A 19,383-nucleotide genomic window follows, 5' to 3' on the forward strand; every position below is an offset into this window, starting at 1 on the left:
TTGCGTGAAAGAGTAACAAACATACACACACTCATACATGCACACGTGTCTCGCCTTTATAATATTAATTATTATCTAGTTAAATGAGGGTCCGTACCATTGCAGCCATTTTGAAATTCTATCATTTGTTATTAGCGACAACAGAAATACACACTTTGTGAAAATTTCTACTCTGTAGCTATTACGGGTTCATGAGATACAACCCGTGACAGACAGACAGACAGGGGAGGCTCAGTAATAACTATTAGGGTCCCGTGGCACTCTTCGTATACGCTGCATCATCATTCATCAATTCACTTATGATTTTTAAAAATACTTTCTTAAAGGACGTTTGATTTTGTTTCAGATATAAGAAGCCAAATGCGGCGAGCTGCGTGACCCAGGCATCACCACGATGCACAAATGTCTGCTCACGGTCGCGCTACTTTGTATCGCCGTCAAAGGTGAGCCCATTTCTAATTAGTTTCTATTAAATAAACAAATAATTTTTCATTTCAGACTGAAAGTCCATATTATTACAATATCGTTATCCCTTATTGCACCCAGAATAAGTCTATCAATCTATATAAAAACGTTCATAGCTACTACTTTTAAGAGGGCTCTCTCCGTCACTCGTTTCACACAATCGTAGTTCCAATTTCATTTGAATATTAAGCAACCAAAGTTCATGAAATTTTGCAGACATTCTTCTTCTTCTTCTTCTCTCTGGGCTGGTTTCCGCACTTAAACGTTTCCGTCTGTTGTGCGTGCGTTGCCCCTCCCCGCCGAAGTCTTCACTCCAGCCATCCAAGCTCGCTCCAGAAGCCGAGTAGACCGCCCAGGTTGCCGAGGGCTTCATGAAGTGAGGTTGGGGATCCCAGATGGCGTTCTCGATGTTCTGCCACGCTTGCACACTCCAGGAGCACGTGCGTCGGTGTTTCATCGACCTCCATGCAGGCCCTGCACAGAGGACTGTCGGTAACACCTATAACGAAAAGGTGTTTGTTTAGTGGGCTATGCCCTGTTATGAGTCCCACCACCTTCCTAAGTTTACCTTTGTCCAGGCGGAGTAGTTTGTTAGTTTGTCTTATATCTATGTTAGGGAAAGCCTCTTTGGCTTGCCTGCAGTCAGTTGCGTTTGCCCATAGATGAGAATGCTCTTTAAGTGTTAGTTCGTGTAACCAAGTTTTATACTCACTGAAGGGTATGGGTACCATAGGCTCTGGCCCTGTCACCTTCAGCGTCGTAGCCCTGCGTGCTAATGCGTCCGCTGCCTCGTTTCCCTGGTCCCCATCATGTCCTTTGACCCACCGTAGGGTGATGTCATTCGACATGGCGAGTGTTTCCAGAGCCTCGTGGCAGTCTTGTATGAGTTCAGAGGTTGTCGAAAATCTAGCCAAGGCTTTAAGAACAGCTTGGCTATCCGAGTTAATGTTTATCTTAAAATTTGTTACCTGTCGGTTTGCCATTGCTATGGCTGCAGTTGTAATGCCTACACACTCTGCTTGGAAGACAGAGTTGTCCTTACCGAGTGCGTGACTTATTCTCATGTTTAGTTCTTGGCAGTAGGCCCCTGCTCCTGTGCCAGTTTTTGTTTTGGATCCGTCGGTGTACACTTCTATTGCATCTTGTGTTGGCTTCGGATCTATGTTTATCTCTGGATTTATTCTATATGGTTTGTCCAGTATGTATTTTTTCCTGGTTCTGTCGCATTTCCACTCCAGGCGTGGTTCTTTTGTTATGCTTTGCACTAGAATTTTAGTGTGCCTTGTGTTCTGTTCTTTCCATAGACCTGAGGTTTTCAGTCTCAAGGCTGCGAGCGTTGCTTCTTCTCTGACTTGTAAATACAGGGGCGGGATCCCCAGTATAATTTCAAGTGCTGTTGTAGGTGTGGTACTCATGCAGCCTGTAATGGCGAGGCATGCTTGTCGTTGGAATTTCTGTAATTCATGCTGGGCGGTCGTAAGAAGAGTTCTCGGCCACCATATCAAGGCAGCATATGTTAATGAGCTTCTTACTACCGTTAGGTATAACCACTTCATTATCTTTGGTTTGAGCCCCCATTTTTTCCCCAGCATGCGTTTGCATTGGTTTAGTATCGTAAGCGATTTATTAATTTTATCTTCTGTATGCCTTTTCCAGCTGAGCTTGCTGTCAAGAGTCACACCAAGGTACTTTACCTCAGTGGATAGTCTAAGGCTTGTGTTGAACAAAGTTGGTGGTTTGGTTAGCTCTATTTTCCTTTTGTTAGTGAACAGAATCATCTCTGTTTTCTTTGGATTTACAGTAAGTTCATTTTCATTGCACCATCTTTCGATTAAGCGCAATGCCCGTTGCATGACTTCATATAGTGTATTCTCTAGTTTGCCACTGATATTTTTTTTTTTTTTTTGCAGACATATTCTAGAAACTAATATCTATGTCTGTGGTTTTCCAGATTTCTGTTAAAATATTCGGTTTCAAAGTTACGCGGTCTTAAAAAATTTCATACAAATCTTTGAGCCCCTGTAATTTTAAAACTACATATTTTTAGAAAAATCTAAAACACCACGGACACAGATATTAGTTTCTAGAATATATCTTCAAAATTCCATGGACTCTGGTTGCTTAGTATTCAAATGAAATTGGAACTACGATTGTATGAAACGAGTGACAGAGAGAGCCCTGTTAAAAAGCTTTTGCAAGGATTTTGGCCCAGGCATACTCAAGGTAGACTTTGAGGTACGCGACGGAGACGTGCGACTGCGACACACGACACTTGAGAGCCGATATGCAAACTGCATTCGTTTCCATTTAAGGCTGCATCATCACTTGCCAGCAAGTTTGATTGCAGCCAAGTGCTAGAGCATATTTTGATGGACGAGACCGTACCGCGCGACAGCATAGTAACATAGTCGCGCGTCGCGGTCGCGAAATTCAAAGTCTACCTTTACATTTCTAGTAACTTTGCCTTTTCTAGTAATTTTCTTTTTTGACGTGACAACGTCTTATAATTCGATAGAGCCGGCTGCACGCACGAAAAAACATGACTCATGCGGCGTTACCTCGCTCTGAGGCGTTCCATGTAAGGCTTGAAGTGCAAGCGAGAGCGCGGAACGAGCGACAAAGAAGCACAATCGGCCTTTGTTGTCACGTTCAACTATCGTCAGTAAACCGACTTTACAGACAACCAATTTTTACCTTTATTTATTTATTTCAGATATATCAGGTAGCTGGGAAGAATGGTGGACATACGATGGAATATCAGGTATTTTTTTTAATTATGTTATATAATATTCTTAGACTTACACACATTTACATATTTTATTATATTGAATCATTGGAAAAGTATCACAAAAAAATCCTAAAGTAGAGCACTGCTATTTTAGCATTACTTTTAAAATCCGATCTTGATGAAATAGTTAAAAGTTTCCATTCTCGAGATGGATATGTAGGCTAAATATACCTAGGCTATACTAAATCATTTTCAATATTGGGAATTCACATTAAAAATTTCTTTCAAGAAGTAAACCGTATTTACATTCAAAAATCTCGGGAAACGTATACATCGATGGGGAAACGGCATAGACACTTCCATACTAATATTATAAATGCAAAAGTTTGTCTGTTTGTCTGCTAGCTTTTTACGGCCCAACAGTTCAACCGATTTTGATGGGTATAGAGTTAGCTTCCCTCTCGGGAATGGACATAGGCTACTCTTACCCCGGGAAGTCAAAGAGTTCCCACGGGATTTTTCGAAAAACCTAAATCCACGCGGATGAAATCGCGGGCACCATCTAGTTACAAAATAATTCTTAATTACAGTACCTGCTATCTGATTGTCAGACGCGTATAATGTAAATAATTTATATGTAATTTATCTATATAAAAAGTCGACCTCCACCATAAAGCGCGGTAATGACACCGAATAATGACTGTGATAGCATCTTAATGATAGTTCGGTCGCCCGTATCATTATATTGAATAGTCTATGGCTGTGTTTTGACGCCGTTCTTGTATTTCAGTAACCCATTTAGGTATTTTTGACTTAGGTCCAACGCATACCTACGTAGAGTGGAGACAAATCTTTTTATACGACTTCCCAAAAAAAAACCGGCCAAGTGCAAACTCGTGCACCGAAGGTTCCGTACTCGGGTATTTTTCCGTCATTTTACACGATAAATCAAAAACTATTATGCATAAAAATAAATAAAAATCTGTTTTTGAACATACAGCTAATGCCCTTTCATATGATACCCCACTTGCTATTGTTATCTAACTTTGAAAATTGAAACTTTTTTTTTTTTAATGATGTGACCACAAATTCGCGGTTTTCAGATTTATTCCTGTACTTGTGCTATAAGACCTACCCACCTGCCAAATTTCATGATTCTAAGTCAACGGGAAGTACCCTATAGGTTTCTTGATAGACACGGCAGACAGACAGACAACAAAGTGATCCTATAAGGGTTCCGTTTTTCCTTTTGAGGTATGGAACCCTAAAAACTATGCAAATCAAAAGGTTTATACAATTATTTTAAATTAAACCTATTGGGGCCCAATAAACTGAATAACTTTACGGTTTAATCAGAATCATTTTCGGGTTTTAATATAACAACATCCAATACTCATTACCGGCTAAATGGAAAAATTCGGCTAATGTAACGGTAACGACCGCCCGGCACATCCGATAGTGTTCGCCAATGGTGCCCTAACATTACATTATGCGCTTGTTTCCATTGTCACAGAAAGTTTTATGCCGTCTATCGATTTAATATGATCGAAATAGTGCATCAGCTGATGAAAACTTTTTATAAAATTTCACATTTCAGCCCCCCCCCCCCCCCCCCCCAATATTTAAAGCTTAAATTTTTGTGACTGGCTAAAATAAAACCAAATTACCATGTTTTACCTACTAGGCTTTTTATTTGTTGCATTAAAAATTAAAATTCGGCTAATGTAACGGTAATGACCGCCCGGCACATCCGATAGTGCTCGCCAATGGTGCCCTAACATTACATTATGCGCTTGTTTCCATTACACAACGTTTTCTACCGATTCACAAAAATTACTCCATGGTTCGCCTCACAGATCTTATTCATTAGGTTCGTGTTTAGCATCACAACAAGACAGTTAGTTTTGTCTGATTTTGGGGCTCTGAAATTGCCTGATAGAGTTTTATTTTATTTATTTATACCAACAGTTTCCATACAATTATAAATAAAATGTCCAAATTTATTTCAGTATGGTTGTCTATTACAGGGGAATAGGGGTTTTTTTAGCATTTCACAATAAATCACTAGCCATATCTTAAATGCGAAAGTGTGTTTGTTTGTCTGTCTAAAGACCTGAAGAGTGATATAGGCTACATTTAGCTCAGAAAATCCAAGAGTTCCCACGGGATTTTTATAAAGCTAAATCCACGCGAACGAAGCTGCGTGCTTTAGCAAGTACCGTACATGTAACAAAGTATAGTACAAGGTAACTTGTACAAATGTGTTTAATTGGAGTCAACTACAGTTACACTATTCCAAGCCCGTGGTCCGATCAGATTCTTACAACGGTATCGGAAGTCTAGCTATTCGCAGTCCGTGGTCCGGTCCGATTTTCACAACGGAATCGGTAGTAAAATGGGCACACGCACTAACATTACATTACGCACGACTCACTGCACTGCGATGGGCAAATTTTGCGGTCTCCCAAATTCCCATTGAGCGCGATATCGCTGCTACGACACTGAATAGCCTTTTATATTTGAGTAACGAGAATTCCCAACTCGTCATCCTGTAAAACTATTTCAGCTTAAAGTTATTCGTGTATGAAATTCGTGTATTGTACGTAGCTGAACTTTATGGTCAGGTTCTACCTGAAAATCTGCCAACAAGGGTGATTATTCTCATCCTTTGTACAGTTAACGATTAGTAGTACATAACACTATCACACTAATATTATAAAGGAAAAAGTTTGTGTGTGTGTGTGTGTGTATGTTTGTTACTCCTTCACACAAAAACTACTGGACGGATTGGGCTGAAATTTAGAATGGAGATAGATTATATCCTGGATTAGCACATAGGCTACTTTTTATCCCGGAAAATCAAAGAGTTCCCACGGGAATTTTAAAAAATCTACATCCACGCGAACGAAGTCGCGGGCATCAGCTAGTAAAGCTATAAAGGCAAAGACATACTTATCGTCGATTCAGAACCAAACTAACAGTTCCCACACTCTAATTCACTCTGCTTTAACATTGATGGTTTCAAATGACGACTGAAATACAGCGATAGCATCATAACGAACTAACTTGACTCCAGTATGTAATTAACGAGACATCATGACACTTCATATGGTATTTAGGGCGGATTTGATACCAAGTGTACAAGCTACAACAATATAGGGATAATTTAGATACTTATCTGTTAGTTAGACAAGTGTAAATTAAAAATTTATAACACCCCCGACAAGTGAAGGTTACATTAACTAGAAAAGAGGTCATAACTTTCAAATGGCTGAACCGATTTTCTTGGATTATAGCTAACACTCTCGAACCACCTGTCAAACAAAAAAAACTAAATTAAAATCGGTTCATTAGTTTAGGAGCTACGATGCCACAGACAGATGCACAGATACACACGTCAAACTCATAACAGAGAAAAAATCAGTTCAGCCGAAAGTTATCAGCTCTTTTCTAGATACTGTAACCTTCACTTGTTGGGGGTGTTATAAATTTTTTATTTACACTTGTACTAGGCAAGTCTTAGGTAGATACCGGAACGATTTGAAAATGTAAACATAAATAATTAATGGGACATTTTGATTTGGTACCAGGTCCAGGATTTTGGGGCCTCATCAACCCCCAATGGAGCATGTGCAACAAGGGAAGACGGCAGAGTCCTGTCAACATCGAACCTGAAAAGCTACTTTTTGACCCCTGGCTTCGGGACATACAGTTTGACAAACATAAGGTAATTAGTTCCAGTTATTTAAAAAACCGGCCAAGTGCGAGTCGGACTCGCGCACCGAGGGTTCCGTACTCGAGTATTTTTTCGACATTTTGCACGATAAATCAAAAACTATTATACATATAAAAATAAATAAAATCTGTTTTAGAATGTACAGGTAAAGCCTTTTCATATGATATCTCACTTGGTATAGTTATGTAACCTTGAAAATTTAAACACATTTAATTTTTTTTTAATGATGTAATCACAAATTCACGGTTTTCGGATTTATTCCTTAACTTGTGCTATAAGACCTACCTACCTACCAAATTTAACAAAATTTGTCCACGGGAAGCTGTACCCTATAGGTTTTATCGACAGACACGACGGACGGACGGACGGACGGACGGACGGACGGACGGACGGACGGACGGACGGACGGACGGATGGACGGACGGACGGACGGACAGACAGACAGACAACATAGTGATCCTATAAGGGTTCCGTTTTTCCTTTTGAGGTACGGAACCCAGTGAGGTTATTAAAAATTCTGGGTCTGGTAAATTATTTAATGAAACGCAAGAGACACCTACAACTGAACAGATATTACTTTGCAAAAAAATTTCAAATCGATTTAAAATCTGTAGGCCTTTTCAATCTACTCTTATCTTATAACATTCTGAGCATTCGAAAAAATGAGCCAACTCTTCAGTTACCAGAATGTCTTGTAAGAATTTTTTTAGCTCTAAAGCTCTATAGCCTCAGGATCTTTTAATTACACCACTCCACAAAGAATTATTGAAACAGGATTTTATTTTTATCATCATAACAAAGACCAATTCAAGCAAAAATGTAGGTCGTAATAAAAGTATCGATAACCATCGGTTGATGTGCGTATTTAATAATTTCGACTAAATGCGTGCATATTTCACATTATGAAAAGCCATAATGTTGGAATTTACTGTATTTTAATCATAATATCTGCTCGCTAACACGGTTTAATCTGGAAATCGAGGTACTAATCTCGCCGAATTGTTTTTGTTCAATATGCTCGTTATGCCGAAAATCGGTATATTGAAACCTCAGTATTTCATAGTGTTACATCAAGTCTATACCTTCACCATTGTACCAACGAACCACAAGACGTCGGGCGAGTTTCCATCCTTATGTCGGCGACATTTCATCTACACGCACGAAACGTTATTCAAATTCAAATTCAAAATATTTTTATTCAATTAGACTTTTACAACTTCTTTTGAATCGTCAAAAGCATCTACCACTGGTTCGGAATGCCTTTCCTACCGAGAAGAACCAGCAAGAAACTCGGCGGTTGCTCTTTTCAAAGATTTGATATACAATATTGTGCCATGTATAAAAGCAATTGAAGCCCCGCGCATTACTGGAGCGAATTGCAGGTCAAATCCACGCTCCATTATCATTTACATAATCTTCGATTGAATAATATGCTTTTCTCAAGAGCATATTTTTAATAGATTTTTTGAACCTGTGTAAAGGTAAGTCTAAAATTCGTTAATATATGCGTCATCATTCCTCATACGTACGGCTAAGGTTCGGAATACTCTTCCGCGATCTGTGTTTCCTACCAATTACAATCCGGGTATCTTTAAAACAAGAGTGAATAAACATCTTCTAGGTAGACTCGTCCCATCTTAGGCCACATAATCACTTTCCATCAGGTATGATTGTGGTCAAGCGGTTGCATATAATGTAAAACAAAAAAACTCGTAAGTAGGTATATAAAATTTTGAGTAGGTGTCTTCTTGCATAGACTTTATTCACACATTCACAAGATACACACAAAGTGCAATGAATTGTTATAAATGAGACTGCGGACTTTCTTACCGACTTTTCTCAGTCAGTTCAGTAGAATCTGCTTTCCGAATCGTCTGTAGAGTCTTGCACTTTCATAAGAACAATAAGTCTATTAGTATATCAAGGCCTAAAAGAAAGGTTTTTTTATAATAGTTTTTGAATTAATATGACGCCTTCTATAATATTTTCAATTTACATTAAATTATCTATCCCCTATCGTAATTCCTTGTGGTTTACTTACATAGTGAAATGTTAACTATTACAAGTGTAAATTAGTAAATTAAAGGTTACAGTAACTAGAAAAGAGCTGATAACTTTCAAATGGCTGAACTGATTTTCTTGGCTTATAACTAAAAATACACTCGATCAAGCCCCACCTTTCAAACAAAAAAAAAACTAAATTAAAATCGGTTCATTAGTTTAGGAGCTACGACGCCACAGACAGATACGCAGATACACAGATACACACGTGAAATTAATAACACCCCTCTTTTTGTGTCGGGGGTTAATAAGGTTTGCATACAAACCAAGATTTTGTTCTTGATTTTTCTTCTTTTTGTTTTACGCTACACAGTCCTGCGCTTATCCGTAACATGCAAATTAACGTTACAACACCGTGTCTTAAATCCCGCGATAAAATCCTGCAAGTCGACGTTTTTTACATACTTGTGGTACTTAGTACATAGTTTCTCCACTGCGATAAACAAAGCGAGTATATGCAAAATGAAATGGGTTAGTGAGTGATATTTCTATGACTTACCTACCGAGTTAGCCTAACTGGCTTGCTGTCTTTTTAACTTGTTTTTAAACCAATCGTGCAAGGTATCGAATGAAATTATATTTAATCCTATAATTATATTATTTAATTCTAAAAGACTAAATAATCATGGCCAAATACTTCTTCGTCCCTTTGGCGGTGGAAACGATAGGCTGCTGGGGTGAGGAGGCGCGGGGCTTTGTGCGCGACATTGGCCGTCGTCTAAGAGAAAGAGGCTGCGATCCACGCTCTGGGGCCTACCTGGTCCAAAGGTTGTCCATTGTCATTCAGCGGGGCAATGCTGCCAGCTTGATGGGCACTTTTGGTCCAGGGGCAACCAGGGGTGGTCTTTTTGACGACTATAACTAATACTAATTTTAATTTATAATTATTAATTTTACGTTATGAATGAGTAAATGTATTTAATTTTAAAAATATACGACATAATTGCATTTCATACTTTTGTAAAAAAAAATACTTCATTCACTTCACACAGCGTCGAAAAAATTGCAGGCAGATTTCCTCACGACGACGCACGGTTTCCTGAAGTAATTGATTGCTTAAAACGCATATCACCCCAAAAAGTTAAAAGTACATGCACCCTTCATCCCTAAAAAGAAGCCGAAATTAGGCTGTCAGCTTTTAATATACCTTTAAAATAATATCCTGGAAATAATTCCTATAATAACTTCACATTGTAACCATAAATACCCAAAACTTTACCCACGGCAAGCAGCGTGCGGTGGTCGGCAAAAACTTGTCGGATAAAGATAGCATATCGTCCGCATAACATTAGCATTGGATTTGCGTTACGGGCTAAATGAATGCATGCATGCGCAATACAAAATATTCATATGCTATAAATTACCTGTGATAGTGCCCGGTAATATATTATGTGCTGGGTAATTTAAATTATGTTCTTGGGTTAATCTTTTAGAAAACATATTTTATGAATGTAGATAAGATATTTTAAAATACTGAGGAACTACCATAAAATTTAGTTAGGACTGTAAGAATATAAGAAAGTCCAGAGTAACTCGGCGGGCGATGGAAAGAGGTATGCTTGGAGTTTTCCTACGGGATCAAACCAGATACGAGGAGATCTGTAGGTAAACCAGAGTTACCATAACTAAATGGGTTACGAAGCTGAAGTGGCAATGGGCAAGGCACATAGTTGACGTTGGGAGTCCCAAGGTGCTAAAATGATAACCTCGCACTGAAAAACGCAGCGTTGGCAAAACTCGAAAATCAAGAAAAGAAAACAAGAAAATCGGTCCAGCCGTTTGAAAGTTATCAGCTCTTTTCTAGTTACTGTAACCTTCGCATGTCGGGGGTGTTATAAATTTTTAATTTACATTTGTATTTGTTAAGTTTTTCTTTTCTATTAAATTATGTATGTAGAGTTTGTATAAACGTATAATCAGCTACAGTTAGATCAATCAACAAACTAGACTACTCCCGGTATCTTTTACATAAATACCTAGTTTCAGAATTACACAACAACACTCCACGCCTGTTTCAACAACGAATGTAAATTCAATAGATATGGCAAATAATAAGGCATATAAATATCATTTACAGGCACACTAAAAATTCTAATATTTATAAATTATAAAGTAAAGTATTATATGTAAATTATAAAGTAAATTATAAAGGTAAAGTTCTGTTAGAAAAGTTTAGCTTTTGTTTGATTTTTCATAAAAATTAAAGCAAATAGCAATTTAAATTGGAAAATGACAGCAAAATAATCAAGTAGCACTTAAATTATTTATCTAATAAGTTGTAAAATAGTGCCAAAAATACGCAATTAAATCTCTTAAATAACAAATTATTTATTGAGTTTTGATAATATTATTTTTAGTCGGCATTGGCTTTATTTTGTTTATAAATGTTATAAGTACAATTAAATATTTGTTAGTAAGGCATGTTGAGGATTATAAGCACAAACCAGTTATTATCTACAGTGCTATCCGGACCATTTCTCTTACTATCTATTAGTACTTATAATAGATCTGAAAGTGTACTGTGCTAAATATATTTTGAAAATTTTAATTTTAGAAAAACTACCTTTATATTTATCATCTGTCCATCCATCCGTTTATAAGTCACAGGTATTTCACTTTCCATATGATTTTGTATGCAAACTAGATGATGCCCGCTACTTCGTCCACGTGGATTTAGGTTTTTCGAAATCCCGTGGGAACTCTTTGATTTTCCGGGATAAAAAGTAGCCTATGTGCTAATCCTGGATATTATCTATCTTCATTCCAAATTTCAGCCAAATCCGTCAAGTAGTTTTTGCGTAACAAACACACACACACACACATACACACAAACTTTCGCCTTTATAATATTAGTGTGAAATGTGAAGTGTGATTCCTACCATTTCCAGTGAACGATACATCATAGCGTTCGCGTGTTATCGAGCAATATGTCATCTCAGTTGAAAGCGCAAAAGTTGCCAGGTTCTAATCAAGGCGCGCCCATTTGATTTTTTGATAGTATCTACCCCGCCAGCCGGCCTTGTTTATAACACGCCCTCGATAGAAATTCAATTGGGGCGATAGATAAAAATGTAGTTTCGGGACTACTTTGCATTTCACAAAGTTCTTAAAATAAGTCGGCATAGAGTTGTCAACTGAGAGGCGTCCCCTGTAATTATAGGGACTTCCAAGCCACTGTCTTCCGCCGCTTGATCCAGCGGCTCCCTGCCACTCGTTAGATATGATATCTAACGAGTCGCAGACGACGAGTAAGAAAAGAAAAGATGGACAGATATATCCAATCTTATTCTTTTTTTTTTTTTTTAAACCCAGCGGAGCCGGCTGTGTTATGACGATTCGACACAGGAACGCAGTTTACGACTGTGCCGTCTCAACGATACCACCACATTACTGGGTATAGTGGACGTTCTGCCAACGCCGCACTTTGCGGTGCGAGGTAGACACTCCAGCGCCTTGGGGCCCCAACACTTTGAGCTATGGGTACTGCGCTTACCAGTATGTGGTCTCCACTCCAGAATACCCATCGGCCCCATCGGGAGTCGGTTTTGTGACAGACATGTCCACTGCCACTTCAGATTACTAACGGCCGTATACACAACCATTACCTACTATGAGATCTCACAATGCGCTCGAATGGATAGTGTTTTACCAATCAGATCATTGAAAATTGACGTGACACAGTCATCTGATTGGTGGAACCTACACTATGCGTTCGAGAGCACTATGAGACCTCATAGTAACGAATGTGAATACGGGTGTTATTCTTTATGTCACGTCGGTTACTTTTGTTACATAACCGAGTATAACATCATGAATCCTAATTCCTGATTATTCCACATTTAACAGGTCAGCGGCGTGCTCCAAAACACGGGTCAATCATTAGTGTTCCGGGTAGAAAAGGACAGCAAACACCAGGTCAACATCAGCGGTGGGCCACTGTCTTACCGGTACCAGTTCGAAGAGATCTATTTCCACTATGGACTTGATGATAACAAGGGGTCGGAACACCAGATCGATCACCACACATTTCCTGGAGAAGTAAGAATAGAATAGAATATATTTTTATTCAAGTAAACTTTTACAAGTGCTTTTGAATCGTCAAATCATGAATCGCAATGGAGAAACGGATTGAGACATTTTTTGCATGACTCGAACCGTTAAATACCTGGATGGATGGAGATAGACATCTGAAGCTACTTTTTCTCCTTGAAAATCAGAGTCCCCACGGCATATTTAAATCTTAAATCACATGGGTGAAATTGAGGGCATCAGTAGTACTTTTTATCCTGGAAAATCAGAGTTCCCACGGGATATTTATAAAAAAAAAATTCACGTAGACGAAGTCGCGGACATCAGCTAGTAATCCTTATAATGAGGGAATAGCACCTTATATTTCCTGTATCCATAAAGAAACACCTATAATAGTACCTACTTGAATTATTACGTAAGTACCAGTGTTCTCGCGCATTAACACTCGAAGGTTGTTATCGCTGTTAACGATAAACTTGGAAACTTAACTCAATTGAATGGACTTGTTTGAGCTCGATTGTTCCCGGGAAAACCAATTTTAGATAGAATCTCGTTAATAACGCAATATGTGGCGAGACTTCACTTCAAAGATTAACTTTTACTCATACGAAATTAACGTACCCTATTATTCATTAATATTAATTGTCTAGTATGTAACATCCTAAAGATGTTATAGGCTAGTGATTGGCATATATTGGTGACGTTTTATCCCGGAAAATCAAAGAGTTCCCGCGGGACTCCTAAAGACCCATCCACTTAATTGATTTGTATGAAATTTTGTATCAAAGTAGCTTGCGTCCCTGTAATCGAAATAGGCAAATTTTATCCCGGAAAATCAAACAGTTCCCACGGGATCTACAAAAATCTAAATCCACGCGGACGAAGTCGCGGGCATCCTCTAGTATTAAATATGTTATCCATGCAGATCCAGCTATACGGGTTCAACAAGGAGCTGTATCACAACATGTCGGAGGCCCAACACAAGTCGCAAGGAGTCGTAGGCATCTCACTGATGGTTCAGGTAATATTAATAAATAATAATAATTAATTATTTCAAAACCGCGACGTTAGAATCTCTGGTAGTAGACAATGCATACTAATATTATAAATAGGAAAGTGTGTCTGTCTGTCTGTTTGTCTGCTAGCTTTTCACGGCCCAGCGAAATTTGGTGTAGTGTTTTGCTTACATCCCGTGGAAGGACATGGTCTACTTTTTATCCCGGAAAATCAGACTTCCCACGGGATTCTTAAAGGTTCATCCATTTAACCAGTATACCTATTGGTATGAAATTTGATATTTACAGAGGTAAATGTTGCTACGGATGTTTGAACATCCGTAGCAACATTTTAATCCGATAATAATATATTGATCAAGGTTAACAGCTGACACCTGGAGAACACTAAGAAAAAGACACCATCAAAAAGAGACTGTTTTGCTTTCTTGACGAAACTAAATTTTTACTAATTAGTATATAGTATTTGTTGTCCTTGTATTTACAAATATTTTTTGTAATTATGATTCATGAAGTTATCATATAATACTTTATCCAATTTATTACATTTTTTTTGACAGATTGGCGAGCCTATAAATAAAGACCTGAGGCTTATAACAAGTGCTTTTAATAAAGTCACATTTAGAGGTAAGCTTTGTATACAGTAGGTACGTACACAAATATTTTTTACCTAGCTCTAGAGAATAATGTTAAGTAAGCAGTAAGACAAAAGTTCGGATGTCCGATGATAAGTTCTTATTATTAATATTTATAGCAAGTATACGATTCCACTACAGGGTTTCGCAGAGCAGAAAAATCATTCCTAGAAACAAGAGTCGAATAAATATGATACTTGAAAAAGAAGAAAACTATTATCTTCACCTAATAAAGGGGGAGAAACCAGAACGCTAGCAACAACGAAGACAGGTGATAGTACTGATGATTGCTGATAAGATACAAATAAAAAACTACTAAAGAATAATTTTAAAAATCCCGTATTAGTTAAAAGTCCACAATATACTGCAAATAAAACATCTGACTGACGCTAGAGGTTAACGAACATTAAAACTACAAGATAAGGAAAATGTATTACCTACATTGGCATTGTATTACCTATGTTAATGTAGTAAAATAATAACGCTAAGTTTTTGCTAGCGTTCTGGGTACAAGCCTGTAGGTATAATTAGACTGTGAGGGGAGATCTATGCTTAGTAGGTAGTGGGCAGATGATGGGTTGAGATAGTGATAACTAAAGTTACAATACCTTTGCAGGTAGCTCCTACCCCATCAAACACCTACCGCTTAGCTCGCTGCTACCCAACACGCAACAATACCTCACGTATGAAGGCTCCACCACGCATCCTGGCTGCTGGGAGACGGCAGTCTGGATCATCTTCAACAAACCCATCTATATTTCTAAACAAGAAGTTAGTTCTGAAATATTGTTATAACTAAAAATAATCCGTTGATTGGATAGTCTTTGATCTATCAATTTACGAACTAACAGTAGGTATACCTATTCTTACATGCTATTGTTTGACCTTATTTCTACTGTTTCGTAACCATCTTTATTCCTAATACATAGTAGGTACATACCTACTACCTAGGTATACAGTTCCCTACTAGTACATCAATGTATACGTATGTACCTACAACACATTTATTTATTGAAGATTTGCCATATCACTTTAAAGTTAGTTCGCTTCTTGCTTCAATCGATCATTTTACCAGTTAGAGTTAGGTACCCAGTTGAGATCACAGTCAAGTGATCTATCTTGTCATTGAATCAAAAAAGTTGTTTCTTTAGTATTAGTGAACATGCAACATTCAAAGTAAACATTCGTACATATTGCATTCCTTTTTAACCGACTTCCAAAAAAAGAGGAGGTTCTCAATTCGTCGGAATCTTTTTTTTATCCATCAAGCACATTACCACTCACTAGATGTGATATTTTGATTACAATTTTGTACCATGAGCTCATATTTTAGAATTTTAAGTTTTTAAAGCTTATAACTTCTTCACAGATGTACGCCATCCGTCGTCTCATGCAGGGATCGCAATTGACCCCTAAGGCACCTCTCGGGAACAACGCCAGGCCAGTTCAGCCACTACACCATCGAACTGTTCGGACTAACATCAACTTCAACAAGCAAGGAATGCCGGTGTGTAATTATTTACGTTTATTTTTCAGTGTATAGTTCGCGACAGGTCGACACGGCAATCGGGGTGGGGACGCCCCGCTCACCTGCACGTCATCTGCGCTATCCCGCACCGGGTTAACGCGGGGGATGTACCAGTGTGCGGGGCGTCCCCACCCCGATTGCCGTGTCGACCTGTCGCGAACTTAGGCTGCGCTGTATAGAGTTTACTTTCACTTTGCTTAAACTTAGGTAAGTAAGTTTCACTTAAAACAAATTTAAACATCATTCAAACATGCGCGACCAGAGCGAAATCAGCCGCGCGGTGGTCGCCTTGTACAATATTTAACGCCATGTATAACCTACACGACAACTACACCTGCACTAGGTTTGCAGCCTGGACGTTCCCGCATCGCGTCCCGTATCCCGCGTTCATGACGCGCAGGTGTGGCTGTAGCTTAATGCAAACGATATAACGCTGTTTCGTTTTTACCGTGTCAGTATGAGCAAGGTCCGAGTTCCCTCTATAGACCTCAGCTATAGTGTTCATGAGGCTGCCCAGCGCTGCAGCCTAAAACGCCTCTCTTTCTATTGGCTTAATTCTCATCTTTTATCTTGCTCTCTCATAAGAGATAGAGTTGCGCAAGAGAGGTCGGAGAGGCGCGCCACTTTAGCATGTATAGTGCCCGGCAAACAAATTGAGCATTGACGCGATTGGCTGGCGGCTGCACGCGATTGGTTGATCAGTCGTCGCGAGTGCACGCGATTGGTTGATATGTCGACTTTATATTCTCAGATTCGCCAACTTTCTCCCACTACGCTGCTTCAGGTCCAAGTTGTTTGCCGGGCACTATAACGAGGCACATGAGCAAGTAATACGTCTAGCCCTGTAAGCTACATACATTGGCAACTTCAGTTCTTTGGCGAATCACTTATTTCCGAATACGAAGTGTACGAAGAAAGATGCTAATTTCGAAATTCTCAGCACGTTTTCTTCCCCTAACCGCTACCTTACTGAGTTTATTTATTGTTATACGAAGTTCCTTGTTCAAGAGATTGATGGACTATAAAAACTTCTCGCCCGTTATCAGAGTGCTGAATGGAGCGAGTTTGAATCTAGCCGCGTTGTGTTTATTTGTGCCTCGTTCCAGCCATACATTTAGATTTAGATAAGCCAGTGGTTTTGCGAAATTACGCGAAGTGTTTTCAAAGTTTATCGTGGATAGTAAACTTTCTAGTTTTACTACGCTTTCTAGTCAACTTTAAGGATATAACCTAAATCTGCAGGGACATTTTCCAACTTTTTTAGGGCTCCGTATCTCTAGAGAAAAAAAGAATATAAAAAATCACTTTGTTGACTGTCTGTCTGTCCGTCTATCGTGACTGTCAGACCCGTCAAGGGACTCAAACCCATAGGGGTACTTCCCGTTGACCTAGAATCATGGGCAGGTAGCAATGTCTTATTGCACAAGTAAAGGGAAAAATCCGAAAACCGTGAATTTGTAGTTACATTACAAAAAAATATATTCTACTTACTGTAAAATCATGGCCGCGTAAAATGGTACCTGCATTTCTACGCTGACCAGCCTATGTGATCCTTTTGCACCATACTTTGGCTGTATAAAGTCGCGAAGTATAATAATATAATTAATTAGACAGCTTCGAATCTTTAACAGACCTCGAAAAATTCTAAAATTTTTGGTGTTCCATAATTCTTTTATCTTTTATATGAAAGTCGCATCTCTCGTTATGTATTTCAATTATAGATAGCACCACACTTCACAATATAATATTATAAAGGCGAAAGTTTGCGTGTATGTGTATGTGTGTGTATGTTTGTTACTCCTTCACGCAAAAACTACTGGATGGATTTGGCTGAAATTTGGAATGGAGATAGATAATATCCTGGATTAGCACAAAGGCTACTTTTAGTCCCTAAAAATCAAAGAGTTCCCACGGGATTTCAAAAAACCTAAATCCACGCGGCATCGGCTAGTACTTAATATCTACTTTAGTTCATAGAACGTTCAATACAAGTCACTTTGAGGTCATAAATAGCTCAGCTCGGAGCTCAGTCGAGCCTTGTTTGCTGTCTGGACACTAAACTTAATATAATTTAGTAGCGTCTCCATTATTTAATGAACGCGGTAAGCTGAGGTTTTGGATGGCGTTTTCAAAATCGATGGGTATTAAATTGAACGAAAAAGTTATATTATTCTCTACCAACCCATCATCATCAGCCTGTGGACGTCCACTGCTGGACATAGGCCTTCCCTAAAGAGCGCCACCACACCCGGTCCTCAGCCTTCCTCATCCAGCCACTTCCCGCCAGCCGCTTAATATCATCGGTCCATCGTGCTGGAGGGCGTCCCACACTACGTTTGCTTAAACGCGGTCTCCACTCAAGGACTTTCCGGCTCCAACGGCCATCGCCTCTACGACAGGCATGGCCTGCCCACTGCCACTTCAGCTTGCTAATAGTTTGAGCTATGTCAGTGACCTTGGTTCTCCTCTACCCAATACCTTCTACCTACCCAATGGATCTTTAATCAAATCAAAAAACCGGCCAAGTGCGAGTCATCCTCGCGCACCGAGGGTTCCGTACTCGGGTATTTTTTCCAACATTTTGCACGATAAATCAAAAACTATTATGCATAAAAATAAATTAAAATCTGTTTTAGAATGTACAGATAAAGCCCTTTCATATGATATCCTACTTCGTCAAATCTTATTTTGAAAATTGAAAGTACTAATTATTTGTTCATGAGCACATTTCAATTTTTTTGATGTAACCACAAATTAAACCTAAAGAAAAGTAGGTATCCTATAGGTTTTAATTCCCTTGGAGGGTCTTCACAGACATAGATATCCTCTTAAATGCTTATACGATTATGTACCTATGTATATAACATGCTATATACGACTCTTTGTTACAGGTCTCAAGCAACTGCCCCGACATGTACCGAAACATGCACTACACAGGTACGTAAAAATTTTGCATGTTATTAAATTGCACTTGTAATTACGACAGAATTTATGTACTTATATGTTAAATTTTTGAATGCAATCCCTGGCATGTTGGGTGTCCACTTTTATTATGTTTTAATTAACTTTGATAAACATATTATGATGTTTTAGATGGTAAAACACTGAAAATCTTGAGACAGTTGAAATATCTAAACTTTATTATATTAGGTAATTAATTGAAGGCTGAATGTTTCTACTTTTATAGC

The 19,383-nt window shown here is 38.6% G+C and overlaps 1 protein-coding gene across 1 annotated transcript in view; it reads left to right on the forward strand.

Annotated features, from left to right (window-relative positions):
* The window catches only part of LOC123876090 (carbonic anhydrase-related protein 10-like), a 112,635-nt gene that overhangs the window by 89,305 nt on the left and 3,947 nt on the right, over positions 1-19,383 (forward strand). The window contains exons 2-10 of the mRNA XM_045922228.1: positions 347-443; positions 3,179-3,226; positions 6,784-6,920; positions 12,837-13,028; positions 13,945-14,040; positions 14,593-14,659; positions 15,284-15,438; positions 16,037-16,174; positions 19,087-19,132. Coding sequence (XP_045778184.1) covers positions 395-443; positions 3,179-3,226; positions 6,784-6,920; positions 12,837-13,028; positions 13,945-14,040; positions 14,593-14,659; positions 15,284-15,438; positions 16,037-16,174; positions 19,087-19,132 — 928 coding nt within the window. The 5' untranslated portion in view covers positions 347-394. The remainder of the gene's footprint in view (positions 1-346; positions 444-3,178; positions 3,227-6,783; positions 6,921-12,836; positions 13,029-13,944; positions 14,041-14,592; positions 14,660-15,283; positions 15,439-16,036; positions 16,175-19,086; positions 19,133-19,383) is intronic.

This window comes from Maniola jurtina, chromosome 21 (genome assembly GCF_905333055.1).
Source record: "Maniola jurtina chromosome 21, ilManJurt1.1, whole genome shotgun sequence".
Taxonomy (NCBI): Eukaryota; Metazoa; Arthropoda; class Insecta; order Lepidoptera; family Nymphalidae; genus Maniola; species Maniola jurtina.